This window comes from Crocodylus porosus, unplaced genomic scaffold (assembly GCF_001723895.1).
Source record: "Crocodylus porosus isolate Cpor-Errol unplaced genomic scaffold, CroPor_comp1, whole genome shotgun sequence".
NCBI lineage: Eukaryota > Metazoa > Chordata > Crocodylia > Crocodylidae > Crocodylus > Crocodylus porosus.
Window position 1 is genome coordinate 6,582,171 of NW_017728923.1, and position 15,799 is coordinate 6,597,969.

Consider the following 15,799-nt stretch of genomic DNA (forward strand, 5'->3'; position numbering starts at 1 on the left):
GTGATAGGTCACCTGGTCATAGAAGGAAATGAGATTGGTCAAACAAGACCTACCCGCAACAAACCCGTGCTGGCTATCCCTTAGGATGTTAGACTGGGCCAGTCCCTCAAGGATGGCCTCCTTAATAAACTTTTCTAATATCTTCCCCAGGATAGAAGTCAGGCTAATGGGCCTGTAGGGCCCATTAGACATGTCTGGCAGAGAGCAGTTTAGGAACAACTTTTCCATCCAGAGCAGCAGAGCTCCATGTAACTTAATACTCAAGGCCATTTTGACTTGGCTACTAGGATGTGCCCGATTCCTTCTCTAAATTATGCAAAGGAGCCTGGGAATTCTGAAAGCAGTATTTGCAGCTGTATGGGAGAGAATCTCAGCCCTGCAGTATCTTACCTGGGGCTCTGACCTTTTAGTCCTATGATTGTAACTCCCAAAACATACTTGGTGCTGTGCAGGCATTTCACCTTCAGTGAAACCTCAAAACAGAAACAACACACAGGACTGGACTTGCATCAGGCAGGAAAGAGTTTGCAAAGAGGCAGTTACATTCCCATGGTCCAGCAAGCTCTGAAGAAACTGTAAAAAGAGCACCCTTTCTCCCCTCTCCTTCCAGCTGATGCTCACCCTCCCTGGGAATAAACAAAATAGACACATCATTTTAAAAACAATAGGGAAGTAAAAATGGTAATATCTTCAGCCACGGTGTGATGTACTTGAGCAGCATTTCTCAACCCATGGGCCACAACCTAAATGTGGGTCACAAGAATATTTCAAAGGGTCAAGAGCTGTGGTAGGGCAGAGGGGTGGCAGGATGGTGCCTGCCCCTTCCAGTGGGGGTAGGAGGCAGGGGAGAGCTGCATGGCTGGCTTGGCAGCACCAGGGCTGGTACCCATGTTTGTGGAGGTGAGGTGGCTGGGAGATGCTGCTCAGGGGGTGGGATGGGCCATGACCAGGCTGCCTGGTGCAGCGGGGCAGCCCCAGGCCAGGGCAGGGGAGGGTTCCACAGGCCTCTTCTTCCAGCCCATGCTGAGACTGGACTCACTCCACTGCAGCCACCATGCTCTGGCCTGAGCAGGACATGACAGGGGCAGCTGGGGACTCTTCTGGGAGGAGCAGGGAGCTGCAGGCCAGGAGTAAGGGATGTCAATGTGGCCTGGGTGGGGGGCAGGAGACTGGGGGTTGGGCACTGGCAGGGCCAGGGGGATGTGGGTCAGGACAGGCCATTGATCTTTGCAAATAGGTTCTGGTAGGAAAAAGGTTGAGAACTGCTGCACTAGAGGACAATTGGTGCTTTTCTTTTTAGGGACTTCTAAACCTGGCTATTATTCAGTAGGCTTTAGAGTTTGTTCTAAGCTTATCAAGGAATAAGGGTCTAGGTCCATACACAGCTCTATAGAATCAGCCATGGAGATGTGTCCTTGTGTGAATGATTCTACTTGTTGCACCAAAAAGAGGGGAATAACCTTCAGCACTTACGTGGCTTTGGAAAGACAGGGGAAGAGATTAAACAGGATTTTTTCCCACCCTCTAGGGAATTAAGTGTAGGATCTGGTTTCAGTGAAAGAGGTCTAGAAACCTGGTAAAGAACAGCCTGTGAAATTCTAAGGTCACTGCTCCCTGCAGCTTTGTAGGAAGTGGCCAGACCTGCCTATCAGTCTGCATGAATCTCAGTGGCATGTAGGCAACAGTTGTAGGTGCTGTTAGTTGGGGCGGGTCTGCCCATGCTGACAGCTAATCTGCTTAATGAGCAGTTATAGTGCCATTTCAATGGAGCATCAAAGGAATGTCAAATGCCAGACAGCATCAAAGTGCCTGACGTTGTACCTTGGATCCGGCAGTTCACTCACTATTGAGCTAAAAGTAAATTCTGGTGCTGCAGTTGGACTTTTTGCTCTGATTTGAAAATGGCCATTGGCTGGCAGCAGGCCTGTTTGCCAGCTGTGCTGCTGGGGCCACTGATTTCAGGAGGAAAAGCGATTAGATTATATGATTAGCCTTGCTGGGCTAACCCACCTTATAGAAGACGAGCAAGTGTACACTGTGGTTTGATAGTCTTGAGCACAATGAATCTCAGCTGAAGAATCTGTTGCTGGATGCACAGTGGACAGGGCCCAGTTAAATTGACAAAGCAGATGGCTAGCAAAGCACCAGGCAAAATGCTCAGAAGTGACTTAGTGATTTTTTTTTGGTTGTCATCTTAAGGGTGCAACTTATAAGACAGTGAGTGCTTAGTGAAGTGGGCATCCAGTTTAGTCACTTGTGAAAATGGTAGCCTATAGCTTTTTACTTTGTGATCTGAGCCCCTTTACCTGGAAACCGAGATCCGCTATGTGCAAGATCCTCATCCTCCTCTGGAGCAGCCCCTCATTTGAGTAATTTTTGGGAGCTCATGTTGGGGCTTAATTTTTCCCCTGCAGGTGTTTGATGAATTGGACAAGATTGGTGCACTGCTAACAGAAGAAGCCCAAGATGGAGGCCTCCCTGTACATGATGGGAAAGGAAACCTGCACAAATGCCCCTACTATGCTACAAAACTAGGTGGGTTGTGTTTTGGTTACACAGGATACCCTGTCTAAACAGAAAGCCCAGGATTAAAAAAGTCTGTGCACTTACATGAATGTAACATAAGCCATGTTCACTAGGTATATAGCACTGACAAGTCTTCATACATACTGAGTAAAGCTTATAGTGCTGTCAAAGTTGTATTAACAGCCACAAAGTTGACCAACTCCCTTCATTTTCAAGGCTTTGAGTAGCCGACTTTGAGATGCACTGAAAAGCTTTAAAAGAGTGGAATAGCAACCATGAAACTGGCTCTTGTGTATTTCAAGGCACCCATACTTTCCATTTCTTACTTCTAGCACAGGTAAGGTCCCAGCACATTTCATGTAATGGTACAATGGGATCTTATCCCTGATACCAGAATTGTGCCTTCTGCCATGTATGGCCGTGCACGAGGCCAGATTTGTTGAGATTGAGGTTCAGAACCAAATTGCACCATTAGCGCTTGTCAAGCATAGGGAGTGCTTGGGATTGAGGTCCTGGGGTCTCCCTGCACTGGCGGTTGGTATCTGCGACTGTGGAACCCAGCCCTAGGACCACACTGGGGCTGGTCCTAGAGCCCTGTGCACCAAGATATCCAAAAATCTTCTGTGCAGCTCAGCTGCACATGTGATTTTTTTTCTTTTTTCCTTTTTAAAGAACTTGGTGTGGCAAGGTCCTGGGATCTAGGAGAGACTCGTTGATTCTGGGGTATCTGGGTATTTCAGAAAACTGTATGCAGCTCTGCTGCACCTGTGGTTTTTAAAGGTGTCGTTGCACAGGACCCTGAGATCAGGGAATTTCTAGATCCCAGGTCCCCAAAGCCAGGATGTGTCAGTTGTCTTGTTTTGTAGCTCCAGGACAAGGCCTTCAACCTATCAGGTTGCTGGGAACCCTGCAGCTCCCTGCTATCTGACACTCCAGACCTGCTGACGAGCTCCCCTTGACTCAGCACCATAAAAGCAGCAGGATAACATATGGCTGTCAGTCTGCCAACATGGGGAGCTGTCAGCCAAGCTCTGCCATGCAGTTGGCATCAGATTGCAGGGCTACCCTGACCTAACGTTCAGTTTTAGGTGCAATGGAAACCAGTTGCAAAAATATTATGGATTTTATTGAATGTTTTTGTGGGCAGTTTCTTGTTTTGTCACACCATTAACTGCCTGCATGTGTGAGCAGATTACTATTATGGTGCAATTCACAGGTCAGCTGCATCTTAAGTGTAACATCTCCCAGTGGCCTAATTGTACTTCAGTTAAAATGAAGACAGTGGGGCTGGGAGTTATGCCCTTAATTGATAGGTGTATAAGCTGAATTAATATATAACCCAGTGGTGTTCAACCTTTTGGCTTCATAGGCAGTGTGTGGCACAGGGCTTGTCTACAGGCTGGATCAGGCCCTGGGGATTGGCACCATCTCCTTCTGTCTCCATCCACCAGGATTGGACAGTAGGAATCTAGCACCACCCCCTCCTGCTTCTCATATGCCAAGGCCCAGCACCACCTCCACTGGCCCTGTGCGCTGGAATCAAGTGCTCAGTGCAGTGTACAGGGTCCAGCACTCTCCATCGGTCTGGAAATTTGGCAGCAGAGATGCTGTTCCATCGCTCCCCTGTACCAAATTTCCAGATCCATGAGGAGTCCCATAGGCTGGATGATACTGTGCTGCAGGCTGAATCTGGTCCATGAGCCAGGGGTTGAGCATTCCTGATGTAGACAGTAAGGAACAAATCGATGATCTCCCGAGGTCCCTTCCAGCCCTAATGTCTATGAAATCTATGAAATCGAGATTGGTACTGTTATGCAGTTATGTGATATACTTATCTGGTGTGTTTATAGAAGTGGACTACACCACACATGCTAATAATGCAGATACATAAAATTACCATAATCAGCTAACTGCTTTCTGTCCTTTCTACCAGGCAAGGGGGATGCCAGCTGCCCGTATCATATTGCCATGGCCATGCTGAAGCAGCCTACCATGCAGTTCATTCTTGCAGCTTGCATCGCCATGGCAGCAGGAGTTGCAGCCTGGTATGTGATGTGACGGAGTTACATTACATGGCATCATCCATTGGCAGAAGATGTGCGCACACTTTTTTGGGACTGCTCTCCTCCTATTGGTGGAGTTTTTAATGCAGGATTTAAGTAAGAAAATAATAAACCAGAATCTTCAGTGAACGCCTATTACTATCTGCATGTAAATAGTAATGCGAACAGAGTGGTACATACCTAATAATTCATATAATACTTGGGATTCTGAGCTAAGAATGTAGCACGGCATTTCTAGTTAAGCATCTTGGAGCCAAAATCTTTGTTGACCTGATGCAGGTTTATAGCCTGGGTGTGCTTCTATCCCGATGCTGTCAAAAGTTTATAAACAATTAGCTTTCCATGTCTTGAGCCTGGTGATGGAGTGGGTGGGGGTGGAGTTCCAAGTTTGATTTCTTGCTGCATCCAGTGGAGCATGGCTCAATGCATACTGATGAGGCGCTTGGCCTGTGACATTGGGAGGATCCTTTTAGAACTGGCTTGAATGGGGAATTTGTGCTTTGTCCTCCCCAAGGAAGTCATGATAGAAAAATGAAACTACTACAGAGATACCCCTCGTCTTTACTGTGGCAATGGGGACCAGAAATCACTTATTTAAAATAGGGGCCTTTTTGCCTGGGTACATAACAATTGCTGAATAGAGGGTTCCTCATGGGATGGGGGAGATGCTCTTGTATATATTAAATGAATCACGTTGTTTACTTTTCATGTAACTTATGTGATGCTAAAACCTTTGACACAATAAAGTTTATACTTGGAACTCTTAAAGTGCAAGTTCTGTTTGTGCAGTAAGAAAGGTTGGTTCCTGAGAACTTCACTCAGCCCGTCATTGCCTACCCTCCATTGTGGCTGTGAGCATGTGCTGGGCAAGAATGGATTTGCTTAGGAGGTTTGACATAGGCCTGGTGACCGAGTGTAGCATTAAGTCACAGCCCTCCCAACCACTCCCTTCAGCCTATTCTGAATGTGCACTTGGAAGGGTGCCAAAAATATGAATTAATGGAGGGTTTTTTGGTTTTTTTCTTCCCCATTCATTAGAATTCCTACCCAGGCAGGCTTGCTCAACTTTGCCACGAGCCTGCAGGATTCTTATCCCAGTAATTTTGCGACAGTGGTACCCAAGCTTTTTACCCCATGGGCTGGATTGGGCCTAGGGTCATGGGAACAGCCTGGTCTTGTTTTGGCCATACAGGTGTAGGGGGACAAGATGGAGGTACCAGTCCAGCTGTGTGGCAATGGCTGGGCTGCTTTAGGATAAAAGGACCAGTCTTCCCTGTTAAATATTTCTTGTAATGAATGACCAAAGAGCCAGATTCTAACTTGAGATATGAATTCATAGTCATAGGAAGGGCTCTCAGGAGGTCATCTAGTTTAGCCCCCTACTTGAGATAGGATTATCCCTGACTAAACTGTCACAGCCAAGTGTTGGTCTAACCAGTTCTTAAAAACTGCAAACAGTTTTCTCATACAATTGTCAGGCACAGAGCTCAAAACATCCCAAACACCCTAACATGCCGCAAGTAAGGCAGGGCGCTGTCATTCCTTCCACTGCAAGGACCGGAGGTAATTGTTAAATACTCTCGATCCAAGGAAGAGGACTGTGAAAGCCAGCTTCCACAGAGAATTAATTTAGGAGATACCATAATGTAGTGACTTGTCCATGCTGGCTTTTGCCTCTGGAAGGCTCTATCCACTGAATTAAGTGAATGGGGGAAATGGCCTTCCCCTTGCTGCAGAGAATAGCAGTAATTCCCAGTATAGAGACTCAGTAGCCTTCACGGGCACTTCCTCTTGGTTAGTCCCTGGGTCTTGCTGCAAGAGTTTGTGCTCTTGAACAGTCTGGAAATAGCTGCTTGGTTGTACCTTTGCCCAGTACTAGTCTGGCAGAGTTTGAACAGATCTTGTGGAGAAGTGTGGTATCCAAAGCAGGCAGGTCAGCACTGGGAGGGGGAGACCCTTCACAGAGATGGGCTCGGTCTGTTTCCAGGGAAGGAGAAGCTCCCCCTGGATTGAGAGAGAAGCTGTGTTCTTCCTCGCTTAACTTGCCCCTGCAAAGTGCATAAAATTTTTCCCGTTCTGGAGAACAGGTCTGTTGCTGACAGCTTCTCAGAGGCAAAGCATCTGGCCTTTCCTCTTGCAGGCTCTTTCTGGACTGGATGTAAGCTGTTGTGAAGTTTAACAGGAGCTCTCCTCCAAGCAGATAGCAAGATATTACCAGCTCACTGGCCAAAGCACAACAAGCCCCCAGTGCAGTAATGCAGCATTTCCCAAACTTTTCCATCCCACAGCATACTTACATAAAAAAAAAAATTGTGGCACACCAGCCCCTCCCCCTCAACAGATAATATAGCTACCACCCTGCACTGCCGCTGCTCCACAGGGCAGGGAGGTGGCACATGGCACTGGCTGGAGCCATGCTTCCTCCCTGCCACCCCCCCAGCGTTGCGGACAGACACGCAAGTCATTTTCAAAATTTCATGGCACATCTCTTGATGTCTGAAGGCCACGCCAGTGTGCTGTGGCACGCTAGTTGGGAAACGCTGCAGTAATGTTTTCCCTGCTTTGCTGGGAAACTGCTGACTGGCATTGCAAAACCCAGCATGCCAAGCTTGGCTTGTGCAGCCACTAAGAAGCCGTCAGTCAAAGGTTCCCTAGAAATGCCATCCAACTGCAGAAGACAGGTTTGTCTATGCAACCAGTGTTGCCTTTTTCCTTGATTTACAAGAGAAAAGCACATGCATGTGGCCAAGACCTGTCTTTGCTGTGGGAGAGGAGCACCAATTGCTGGGGCTCCGTGCAGGTGAACTCCAGGTGGTGGTGCTCCTTTTTTTTTCCTTTTGCCTCTAGTCCAGATACCCTGATTGGTGTGGATGTGATGCAGCGGGACTGAGCCCAAGTCATTAACCCTGTAGCAACTGCACACCCAGCTCTTGTGGGTAGTGTGCTGTGACACTAAACAGTGTGGACTGCTGACAGCCCCTCTGCTGACATTGATCTCCTTGGGAATGTGCAGAACTGTGACATTTGATGTTGCTGCAGAAGGCAGTGGGTCTTTTCATTTCAGTTCTGCTCCCCTGGTGCATTCCTTACTGGGCATGGCCTTGCTCTTGCGTGCTCCTGTACTGAGGTGGAAGCATGTTGTAACCCAGGATGTATGAGTAGTGAAGTGTGTTGGCCATGCCCTGGGCAGGGGCAGTGCTGAAGGCTGCCAGGCTTTCATCCCACACGTCGCATATACCCCATGAAGGCATCTTAACTGCAGCAAGGAGTTTGCTCTTCAGGACTCTGCTCTGTGACTGATTCAGTGCCAGCATGTGGGGTGTGAGTCAAACAGAATAGGGACTTATAGCTACTCTGGAAAAGACAGTAACTTAATGTCCCTTTTAAAAGAAGTGGGAAGTGATATCAGGCCCTAATCAACTCTAATCGAAGAGTCTGTCTTTAGGGGTTGAGAGATGAAGTTGCTGCAGAGCACCGTCTGGCCCTGCTCTGGTCCCTGCTGCTTCCCCTACACCAGTGGCCTCACACTTTGCTTTTGCCGTCTCTTTGTCTGGGGAGAAAGGACTAAAGGCTTTCGCCAGCAGACACAGCTGACCTCCAAGGCTGTGGCACGAGGTAGTGTCAGAACAGATGAGATGGTGAGACCTCAGCCAGGCTACTCCAGGTTGTGCTTCCACCTAGTCTGAGCCAGAAAGGCAAGTGCCAGCTCTGAGGGGGAAGAAGGGAAGTGTGAAAGTACCAGGCAGCACTGCCTGGCATATTCGGGGTGGGGGGGAAGGATGTGGCAGAGGTCCATCCATTATGGAACAGGGGCACTTTTCCAGGACAAAGTAATAAAGAGGACAATATGTCAATCTCTACCTTGCTTTGGGATGCCAGGACAGCTTCTTTCAAGCTTCCTTTGGAGGCACCCCCCTCCAACTTAGCCTGCTCCTTTGAGTACCTGCTCCAACACAATTTCTGACTCCTGTGATTTTAATCATGATTCTAAGTGATGTCCCATCACTGTCACTAGGGCTGAAGTCAGCAAAATATGCCTATTATTTCCAGGACTGCCCTGTATAACTGTGGGTGCTTCTGCCAACCATTTTTCCTTGAGATTGAAGCCCTGCCTCCAGGCAAAGTGGCAGCTGCTCTGTGGTACAAAAGGACATTAGGGGTCCATCCCCACATGTAGGGGGGCCTGCTTGTAGAAGCACAAATAGCAGCAGCACAAATTTGTGTCACTGCTTTGTGATCCAATGTATCCCCCTGTACACATGCTTTGGCATGCAGCAAATTGTCCTGGGTAAGGGTAGGAGGTTGGGGCCAGTACCTACTGCTAGGTGCTCCACCCCATTTTCACAGAAGCTTTTTGCTATTGGGTTTTCACATTCCCCACATGCAGTTTTTGACACAAGGCAGTTTGTGGTGCCTTGTGGCATCACATACTGCCTTCTGTGCCAAAAACTGCATGCCCCAGCACATGGGGACCTACCCTAGGAGAACACAGGCCCTATAAAGAACTAAAAGAGGGGCAAAGAGAAAATGAATGGTGAAGCAGCCTGGGGCAGGAGCCAGATTTGGGGGGGAGGGCTCACAGGATGCCTGAGAGGCTGCACACATAGGCTAGAGACAGACATTATACATAAACTGGTTTAAGTGATCAGAAACTGGTTTAAATCTGTAACTGAATAGATGTTCAGTGCACATAAACCAGTTTGAAAATGACAAACTGGTTTGAGATAAGTCTGATACTACATTCAACCAGGTTTAACTGATTTGGCTCAAACTGGTTTATGCAATATCTGTCCCAGACCTCTTCCTGGTTTAAGTTAAATAAGAATTCTCTGGCATCCCAGATCTTTTGCAACTCTGGGCAGGGCTCTGCTCTAGTCCAGCAGGGCTGGCCCCTCCCCTTTGCTCCCTGGCTGGAGGTAGAGACATGCAGGCAAAGCAGGGTCTTCCTGGCTTCTTCCTGCTCAACCCCCTCCCCCCAATCCCTGCTCAACAGGGATCCTCCCCTACTCTCTGCCTTACACAGATGCCTCTTGGCATTAGCTAGCATATCGCATGCTGGCTATGGTCCCATGCTATGGGAGACAGGACAAAGGCAGACAGGACAGTGTCCACTTAGGGCTTTTTGGAACTAATCAACAGATAGCTGGTAATGTTCCTCCGTTCCTTCCTTGGAAAAAGTTCTTTAAGAAGAGTTTGAACTAGTGAGAGAAGCTTTTTGTTTGATGGGCTGATAAATCCTAACAGCTCTGTGCAACTCAGTGCTCTGTTATCAACTCCCCATTAGGTCCCTTGCTGGTCAGCGAGGGGTGGACGTGGTGTGGTGGGAGCCCCTCCCTAATAAGAGCATCTTGCTGGGGCCAGGCCATGCCCCCTTCCACTCAGTAATGTGGAAGGGAAGGGAGAGCTGCTCTAGTGCCCCCCAGCTTCTAGCCTGAGCCACTGCAGGCATGTGCCTGTGTTGCTTCAGTCCAGAGGGGATGTCTGTACAGTTACAAACCAGTTTAGCCTAGCCAGGTTAGACTAACCTGCAAAGATTGAATCAATTCAGGCTCAGGCTTTCTGAATGTCCCTAGCTGTAAAAGAAGCCAATTCATACAGAGTAGATGTGAAAAAGGGTTTGGCACCTGCCCCAGACAAAGCAAAGGGTGTCAGGGAGTTTCCACAGGTGGATTAGACCCTGGTTTTTTTGCTTCATTTCCTCTTCCCACAGGTGACCCAGCTGCCTGATGCAGACATTCCAGTCATGGACAACAAAATGGAAAGTACCTGGTTCTCCAGACAGTGTCAGCAGGCATCATTCCTTCTACTCAGAAGCTTGCTCAGATGCAGAGCTTGGAAGAACAGTCTTGCAATTAATTTTTACTGGTCCTGCCTTTTTGGGATGCTGTTCGCTAACCTGTCTGAAGACTGGACCATATAGAGCCCATGTAAAGAAGCCATGAAAGCTGCTTGTAACCAAGGCTTTTCAAGACAAACTCGACATAATCATGACTCCTGCCCAGCTTTCCCTTTTTCCTTTATAAGACTGGAGCTTTGGGATATGGTTGAAGCAGGTGAGGTTCCAATAAGCCATGTCTCTTTCCAGAATTTCTCCCCAAGATTGCTCACTCTATTCAGCACATCTGGAGCTGGTCCTTTATGTAGTTAACTGTCCACAAGGTGGTTCCTCTCCACATCTGGAAGGGATGAGGGCCAACCCTTGCATTTATTTCACCTCTGCTCCCACTGTCATTCTAGCAAAAGCAAACTAGCTATTCCAATAGTATGCCTTTGCATTTACTACTGCAGCAAGTCCAGCATTAACTCTTAAAAATACACACAAACAAACAGAGCTTGCAAGCACTGATCAAATAAACTTAGACTGCCAACAGCCTAGACTTCTCTTATTCTCTGGCTGCTTCAACTACTTAAATACACTCTATTTCACAAGGGACAGACTTCAACTTTGCTGGATGGCAATGGTTAGAATTTTATTGTTTTTGGAGATCAGTTTCATCTCCTTCCCAGGCTTTTCCATGATTGATGAGAAGAAATAACCAAGCAGTCACTAATATTTATTAGACTGGGTAGCCTGGAAAAGTGGTCTGCAATCCACCAGATGAAATCCAACAAGGACACGTCCAAAGTTCTGTGCTCGAGAAGAAATACCTGCATCCACAAATATAATTTGGGGTATGACTGGTTAGGCTGAAGTACTGCAGAGGACTTAGGGGTTACAGTAGACCATAAGCAGAATAGGAGCTGTGCAGGTTTTTGTTTGTTTATTTGTTTGGTGTTTTTTTTTTTTTGGGGTTGGGGGGTTGCAAAAAAAAGCAAATGGGACTGGTTCTATTAAACAGGCAGCATGAATTCAAGCAACATGAGGAAAGACTGCAAAGAGCAAGGTGGGTAGCAACAAAAATTATTGGGCAGCCAGGGTTTAGTCTGGAGAACTTAAGACTGAGGGGAGATTTGATAACAGTCTTCAAATACCTGGAGGGTGATTAGAGAGAGAGGATGAAGATAGGTTTCTCTCTATGGGAATATGGGACAGGACTAAGAGCAGAGGCCTCAAGCTGCAGCAGGGAAATGTTAGGTTGGAGATTAGAAGGAACTTTCTGATTATGGATGGTGGTCAACCATTTGTTCCCTAGAGAAGTTGTGGAATCTCTTTATCTGGAAATTTTCAAGAGGTTGGACAGACACATAGCAGGGATGATCCTGCCTTGAACAGAGGGCTGGACTAGATGGCCTTGTGAAATACCTTCCACCTCTTTTTCAAGATCCTATATTCTTGTAATCTGCTTCATTATTGGAGTCTGCAGTGTCATGTTTTTCTTCCAATGTTAGTGTGAGGAGGGCCTAAAGTATATGTAAAGTGAGAAAGCAAAGATTTACTTGAGCCACAGAGATGTTAGACAGCTTACCCAGCCACAAAAAAATGTGATCACCACCTTGCCAATGTGCCACAGACCTCATGGCAAGTCCAAAAAAACCTTTAGTTTCCAACAAAACAGGAGCCACAGTGTGTTGGCAATGACCAACAATTCTCCAATAGCTGGACTGAAAACCACTGAATAGCTATCAGAAAGCCAGTGCTGTCTGACTGAACTTTGCATACTCCTTACCCCAGACAGAAAAGAGCCATCTCACCACCGTTCCCCAACTCATCTAGATCGCAGATCTTATAATGAAAGCAGTGCAGTGAGATCAGGGTCTGTCTTTTATTTATATACAAACATTATGTAAAAGCATTAACAGTTTGCTTTTCTGAGCGCAAAATAATTCACTCCTGACACCATACAAAGCCCTGAAGAACATCTGGAAAAATCAATCCACAAGGAATTAAGTATCGCCCACTGGTGTCAAATGGATATTTGACTCTATACAGATCAGACTTCAACTGTAACAGTTGAGAGCCAGGGTCATGCTGTGACCAGTTTCAAAATTCATGACCCAGAAGTCTCAGCTGGTCTGGGGGGGGACTACAGTCCCACGTTCATTCATCCAACTCAGTTTAGCAAGTGGGATATAAATGATCACAGAGCAGAAGTTCACATTGTATTTTGATGCCATGCACTAATAGGGAATGATTTCATCAGCTGAAATAGAAGCTATTGAAAAAGGAGGAGTCAGCCAAGACTCCCTAAAGCACCTTGTGCTCCTCATTCTCAATAGCACCAGCTAGTTTTATCCCTCAACCTTCATTCCCTCTTGCCAGCACTTAAACACACAGAACAGAACAGCAAGCAAAGAGTAACTAGTGCTCATTTGCTTCCCATTATGTTGCAGCCATGAACAGTGGATCTCCAGAGAGTTTTACCACAAACCCAATTCGGCTCAAAGGGCAGAAAATTCACGTCACATAAGTTATAGTTAGAACTTGATGGCCATTTAACAACAGTATACTTAAATTAAATTAATTAAAAACAAACACTAGTTTGTCTTGCTGCACTGAGGTATTACATGCTACCTGCATCACACTGCCATCTTGTGGCAAGTGAGGGCACATCAGTTGCTAGGTAAAATATGGTGGGTTGAAGGCAATTCACAAGCAGCCACCCCCATTCCCCCATGTTACATGTCAATAGAACACAAAACCCAAGGTAAGAGATACAAACCCACATGCGTAGGGGGAAAAACAGGGACTTGGTATATACATTCCTTTGCAATACATGGTGCAGATTCAATAGGTGTGTTCTGGGTCCATGGGAATGGCTGGAGCAGAACATGATAAAGATTCAAGCTCTGTCATGGGATGGGAGTGTGAGACCTCTTCAGGAGTCCACACATCTCCCCATCCCTTACTCCTGTAATACAGTCCTCTTAACTGAAGACAGCCAATCTGGTGGACAGATTTGACAAGACGAAGACATCTAGTGAGATCATCACACCCACTAGTCATGACTGGCTGCAGATTTGAACCCAAGGATCTTGGGGGCAAAGGCTAATGGCTGAAGACTACATCACTGAACTTAAAGTAGAAGTTTATAGAGGAAGAATAAAGGTAAAGGAAAATCTCACAGCAGACAGCTACATCTCCACTAATGTCTTTGACAGCCTGATCCTACCAAATACCACCAAGGTAATGAGATCATGCAAAAACCCACCTCCTCTGAACGTCTCACCTTATCCTTTATTCTCCATTAGACTCAAGATGGAAAAGGGGAAGAAATGCTTTATAATGCTGAGATCCAGAAAAAACAGAGCCCCCCATGATGGTTCCCCACTGTCCTTTGGCAATACCCAATGCCAAAGGTCCTCCCTATGTTCTAGATCACACAGGACTTGAGCAGACCTGCTGCTACTGCTCCCTTCCAAAGCTAGGCAGTGCTGTGGGGGTAGAAGGACATCTCCTCAGCCCACACCTGCAGGTATGAAGTTCCAAGACCTGCTGACTTCTGCCACAGTGCCTGAGGGTTTGATCCTTAAAAAGGGGCAAAGCAAGGCTTATGTCTTTCCCTGTGCCCAAAACATGGCAGATACAGGGTTAGCTAGTTCTCACTGTAATCCACCAGCTGGGGGCAGCCCAATGTGTCCCTTCATACACTCCTGGAAGGAAGACTGAAACCTCAGAAGACATTGCAGCAATGGGCTCAAAAACTTTTCACCAGAAATAAGCCTCACATCTCTGACCTGGCCTGTTTGCCCTCTGTAAGTGGACCTGCTGCTTTTCCCATCCTCCCAGGGCAAGGAAAGAGCTGATTAGGCTTTAGAGGAGGAAACACATGTGCTTTCCTCAGCAGCAGATGTAAAGAAAATAAGCAAACACTGTTTCTAAAATAAAACCTTCCCTTTCATGCTGCATAGCCCATGGAGGGCAGCACTTTTGCCTCCAGCAAGTCATGCCTGTCTCACAGCCAGCCAACAAACAGCCTACAAGCAAGACCTGGCAGGGGAGGAGACCACAAGTATTCAACAGAAGCTGCCTGCAGAGGCATCATGCTGCCTGTGGGAGAATTGACCCCACCCAGAGATGAACGTATAGACAGACACAAAGGTGTCCTTGCCTTTCACATATGGTCTCAAAAGCATAAAACTGTAACTCTTAACAAATTACATCTCTGCTTTCAGAGACCAAGAACAGAGCATATAAAGACAATCCCAGCCCCTCAGGGAGGAGGGCACACCCCACAGCACATTCACAGATGCTAGGAAATACAGGAGATATCTGCATGTGGCAGAAGGACAAAGACTGGGCAAGAGTCTTTTAGAATGGCAGCTGCACATGCTGCCAGTTAAATGATACCTGCCTTGTACAATAATGGTCTCCTTTAACAGAGGCTACCAACAGTGACTTTCCTGGACGGTCCCAAGGGATGAGGTAGGAGCAGACCACTAAGTGTGGCTACCAGGAGGGTGCATATACAAGGGAAGGAAAGTCTTCTGTACAATGCCTTTCATTCACAATCCTACTTACAACTTGCTGTATAATAGCCACAAGGGTGAGAACGAGAGACAGCTGGGAACAGCAAGGCATGTGCCATAGCGCTCTGTGGTGCAGCCTAGCCTAGCTACTCTGTGCACTCATACCAGCATATGAGCTCTCAGGGGCTTGCAGCTCCTATGGTCAGTGAGAGCACCAGAGCTCTAAAGGCATTTAAAGCTCTTTCAAATGAAGGAAAACTAAACACACACCACCAAAAGCGGAAAGCATAGAGCATTCTGCACGCATAGGTCAGTACGGCAGCACAGAGGAGGTGACAATATTGCTGGCTGCCTGGGGCACTGTTAGCACATGCGCTTGTATGTGTAGATGTAGGCTTTACAGTTGGGGCAGGTGTGCGTCACGTCCTTGAAGTCATCTATCAGACACGGGAGAAAGCAGCAGCCCGCGTCACATCTGGAACAGAAGGAGAAAGCACAGCCATGTGATTTGGAGCCAGGACATAGCGGACAGCCTGACAGCCAGGACTATGCCCTTAAGGCCACAGCCTCCTGGACACACAGTTCTCAGACACAGGACAGCATCACACCTGGTGGAGGAATCCTGGTAGCATATTATATAGGAAACTGGGGGACACTTCAGAGGAAAAAGAGGGGCTTAACCCCTTCAGCATAGGAAGGAGATCTGAAGCATGTTGCTAATGTGTCTTCACTTCAACTCAACTCCATGCAACCCAAGGAAGGTCATTCTAGGGCCTAGGCACTGAGAACAAGCAGCTCAAAAGAAACACTCTGAAGCAGTTACTAGAAATGAGACCAGCACCCTCCATTAGCTGGGTTACAGG

The 15,799-nt window shown here is 47.1% G+C and overlaps 2 protein-coding genes across 2 annotated transcripts in view; one reads left to right on the forward strand and one right to left on the reverse strand.

Moving 5' to 3' along the window:
- The window catches only part of HMOX2 (heme oxygenase 2), a 12,004-nt gene extending 6,659 nt beyond the window's left edge, over window positions 1-5,345 (forward strand). Inside the window, exons 4-5 of the mRNA XM_019540026.1 lie at window positions 2,415-2,535; window positions 4,460-5,345. Of these exons, the coding sequence (XP_019395571.1) occupies window positions 2,415-2,535; window positions 4,460-4,584 (246 nt within the window). The 3' untranslated portion in view covers window positions 4,585-5,345. The remainder of the gene's footprint in view (window positions 1-2,414; window positions 2,536-4,459) is intronic.
- Window positions 5,346-12,270: 6,925 nt separating this feature from the next.
- Window positions 12,271-15,799, reverse strand: part of CDIP1 (cell death inducing p53 target 1) — a 52,470-nt gene continuing 48,941 nt past the window's right edge. Inside the window, 1 exon segment of the mRNA XM_019540027.1 lies at window positions 12,271-15,411. Coding sequence (XP_019395572.1) covers window positions 15,300-15,411 — 112 coding nt within the window. The 3' untranslated portion in view covers window positions 12,271-15,299.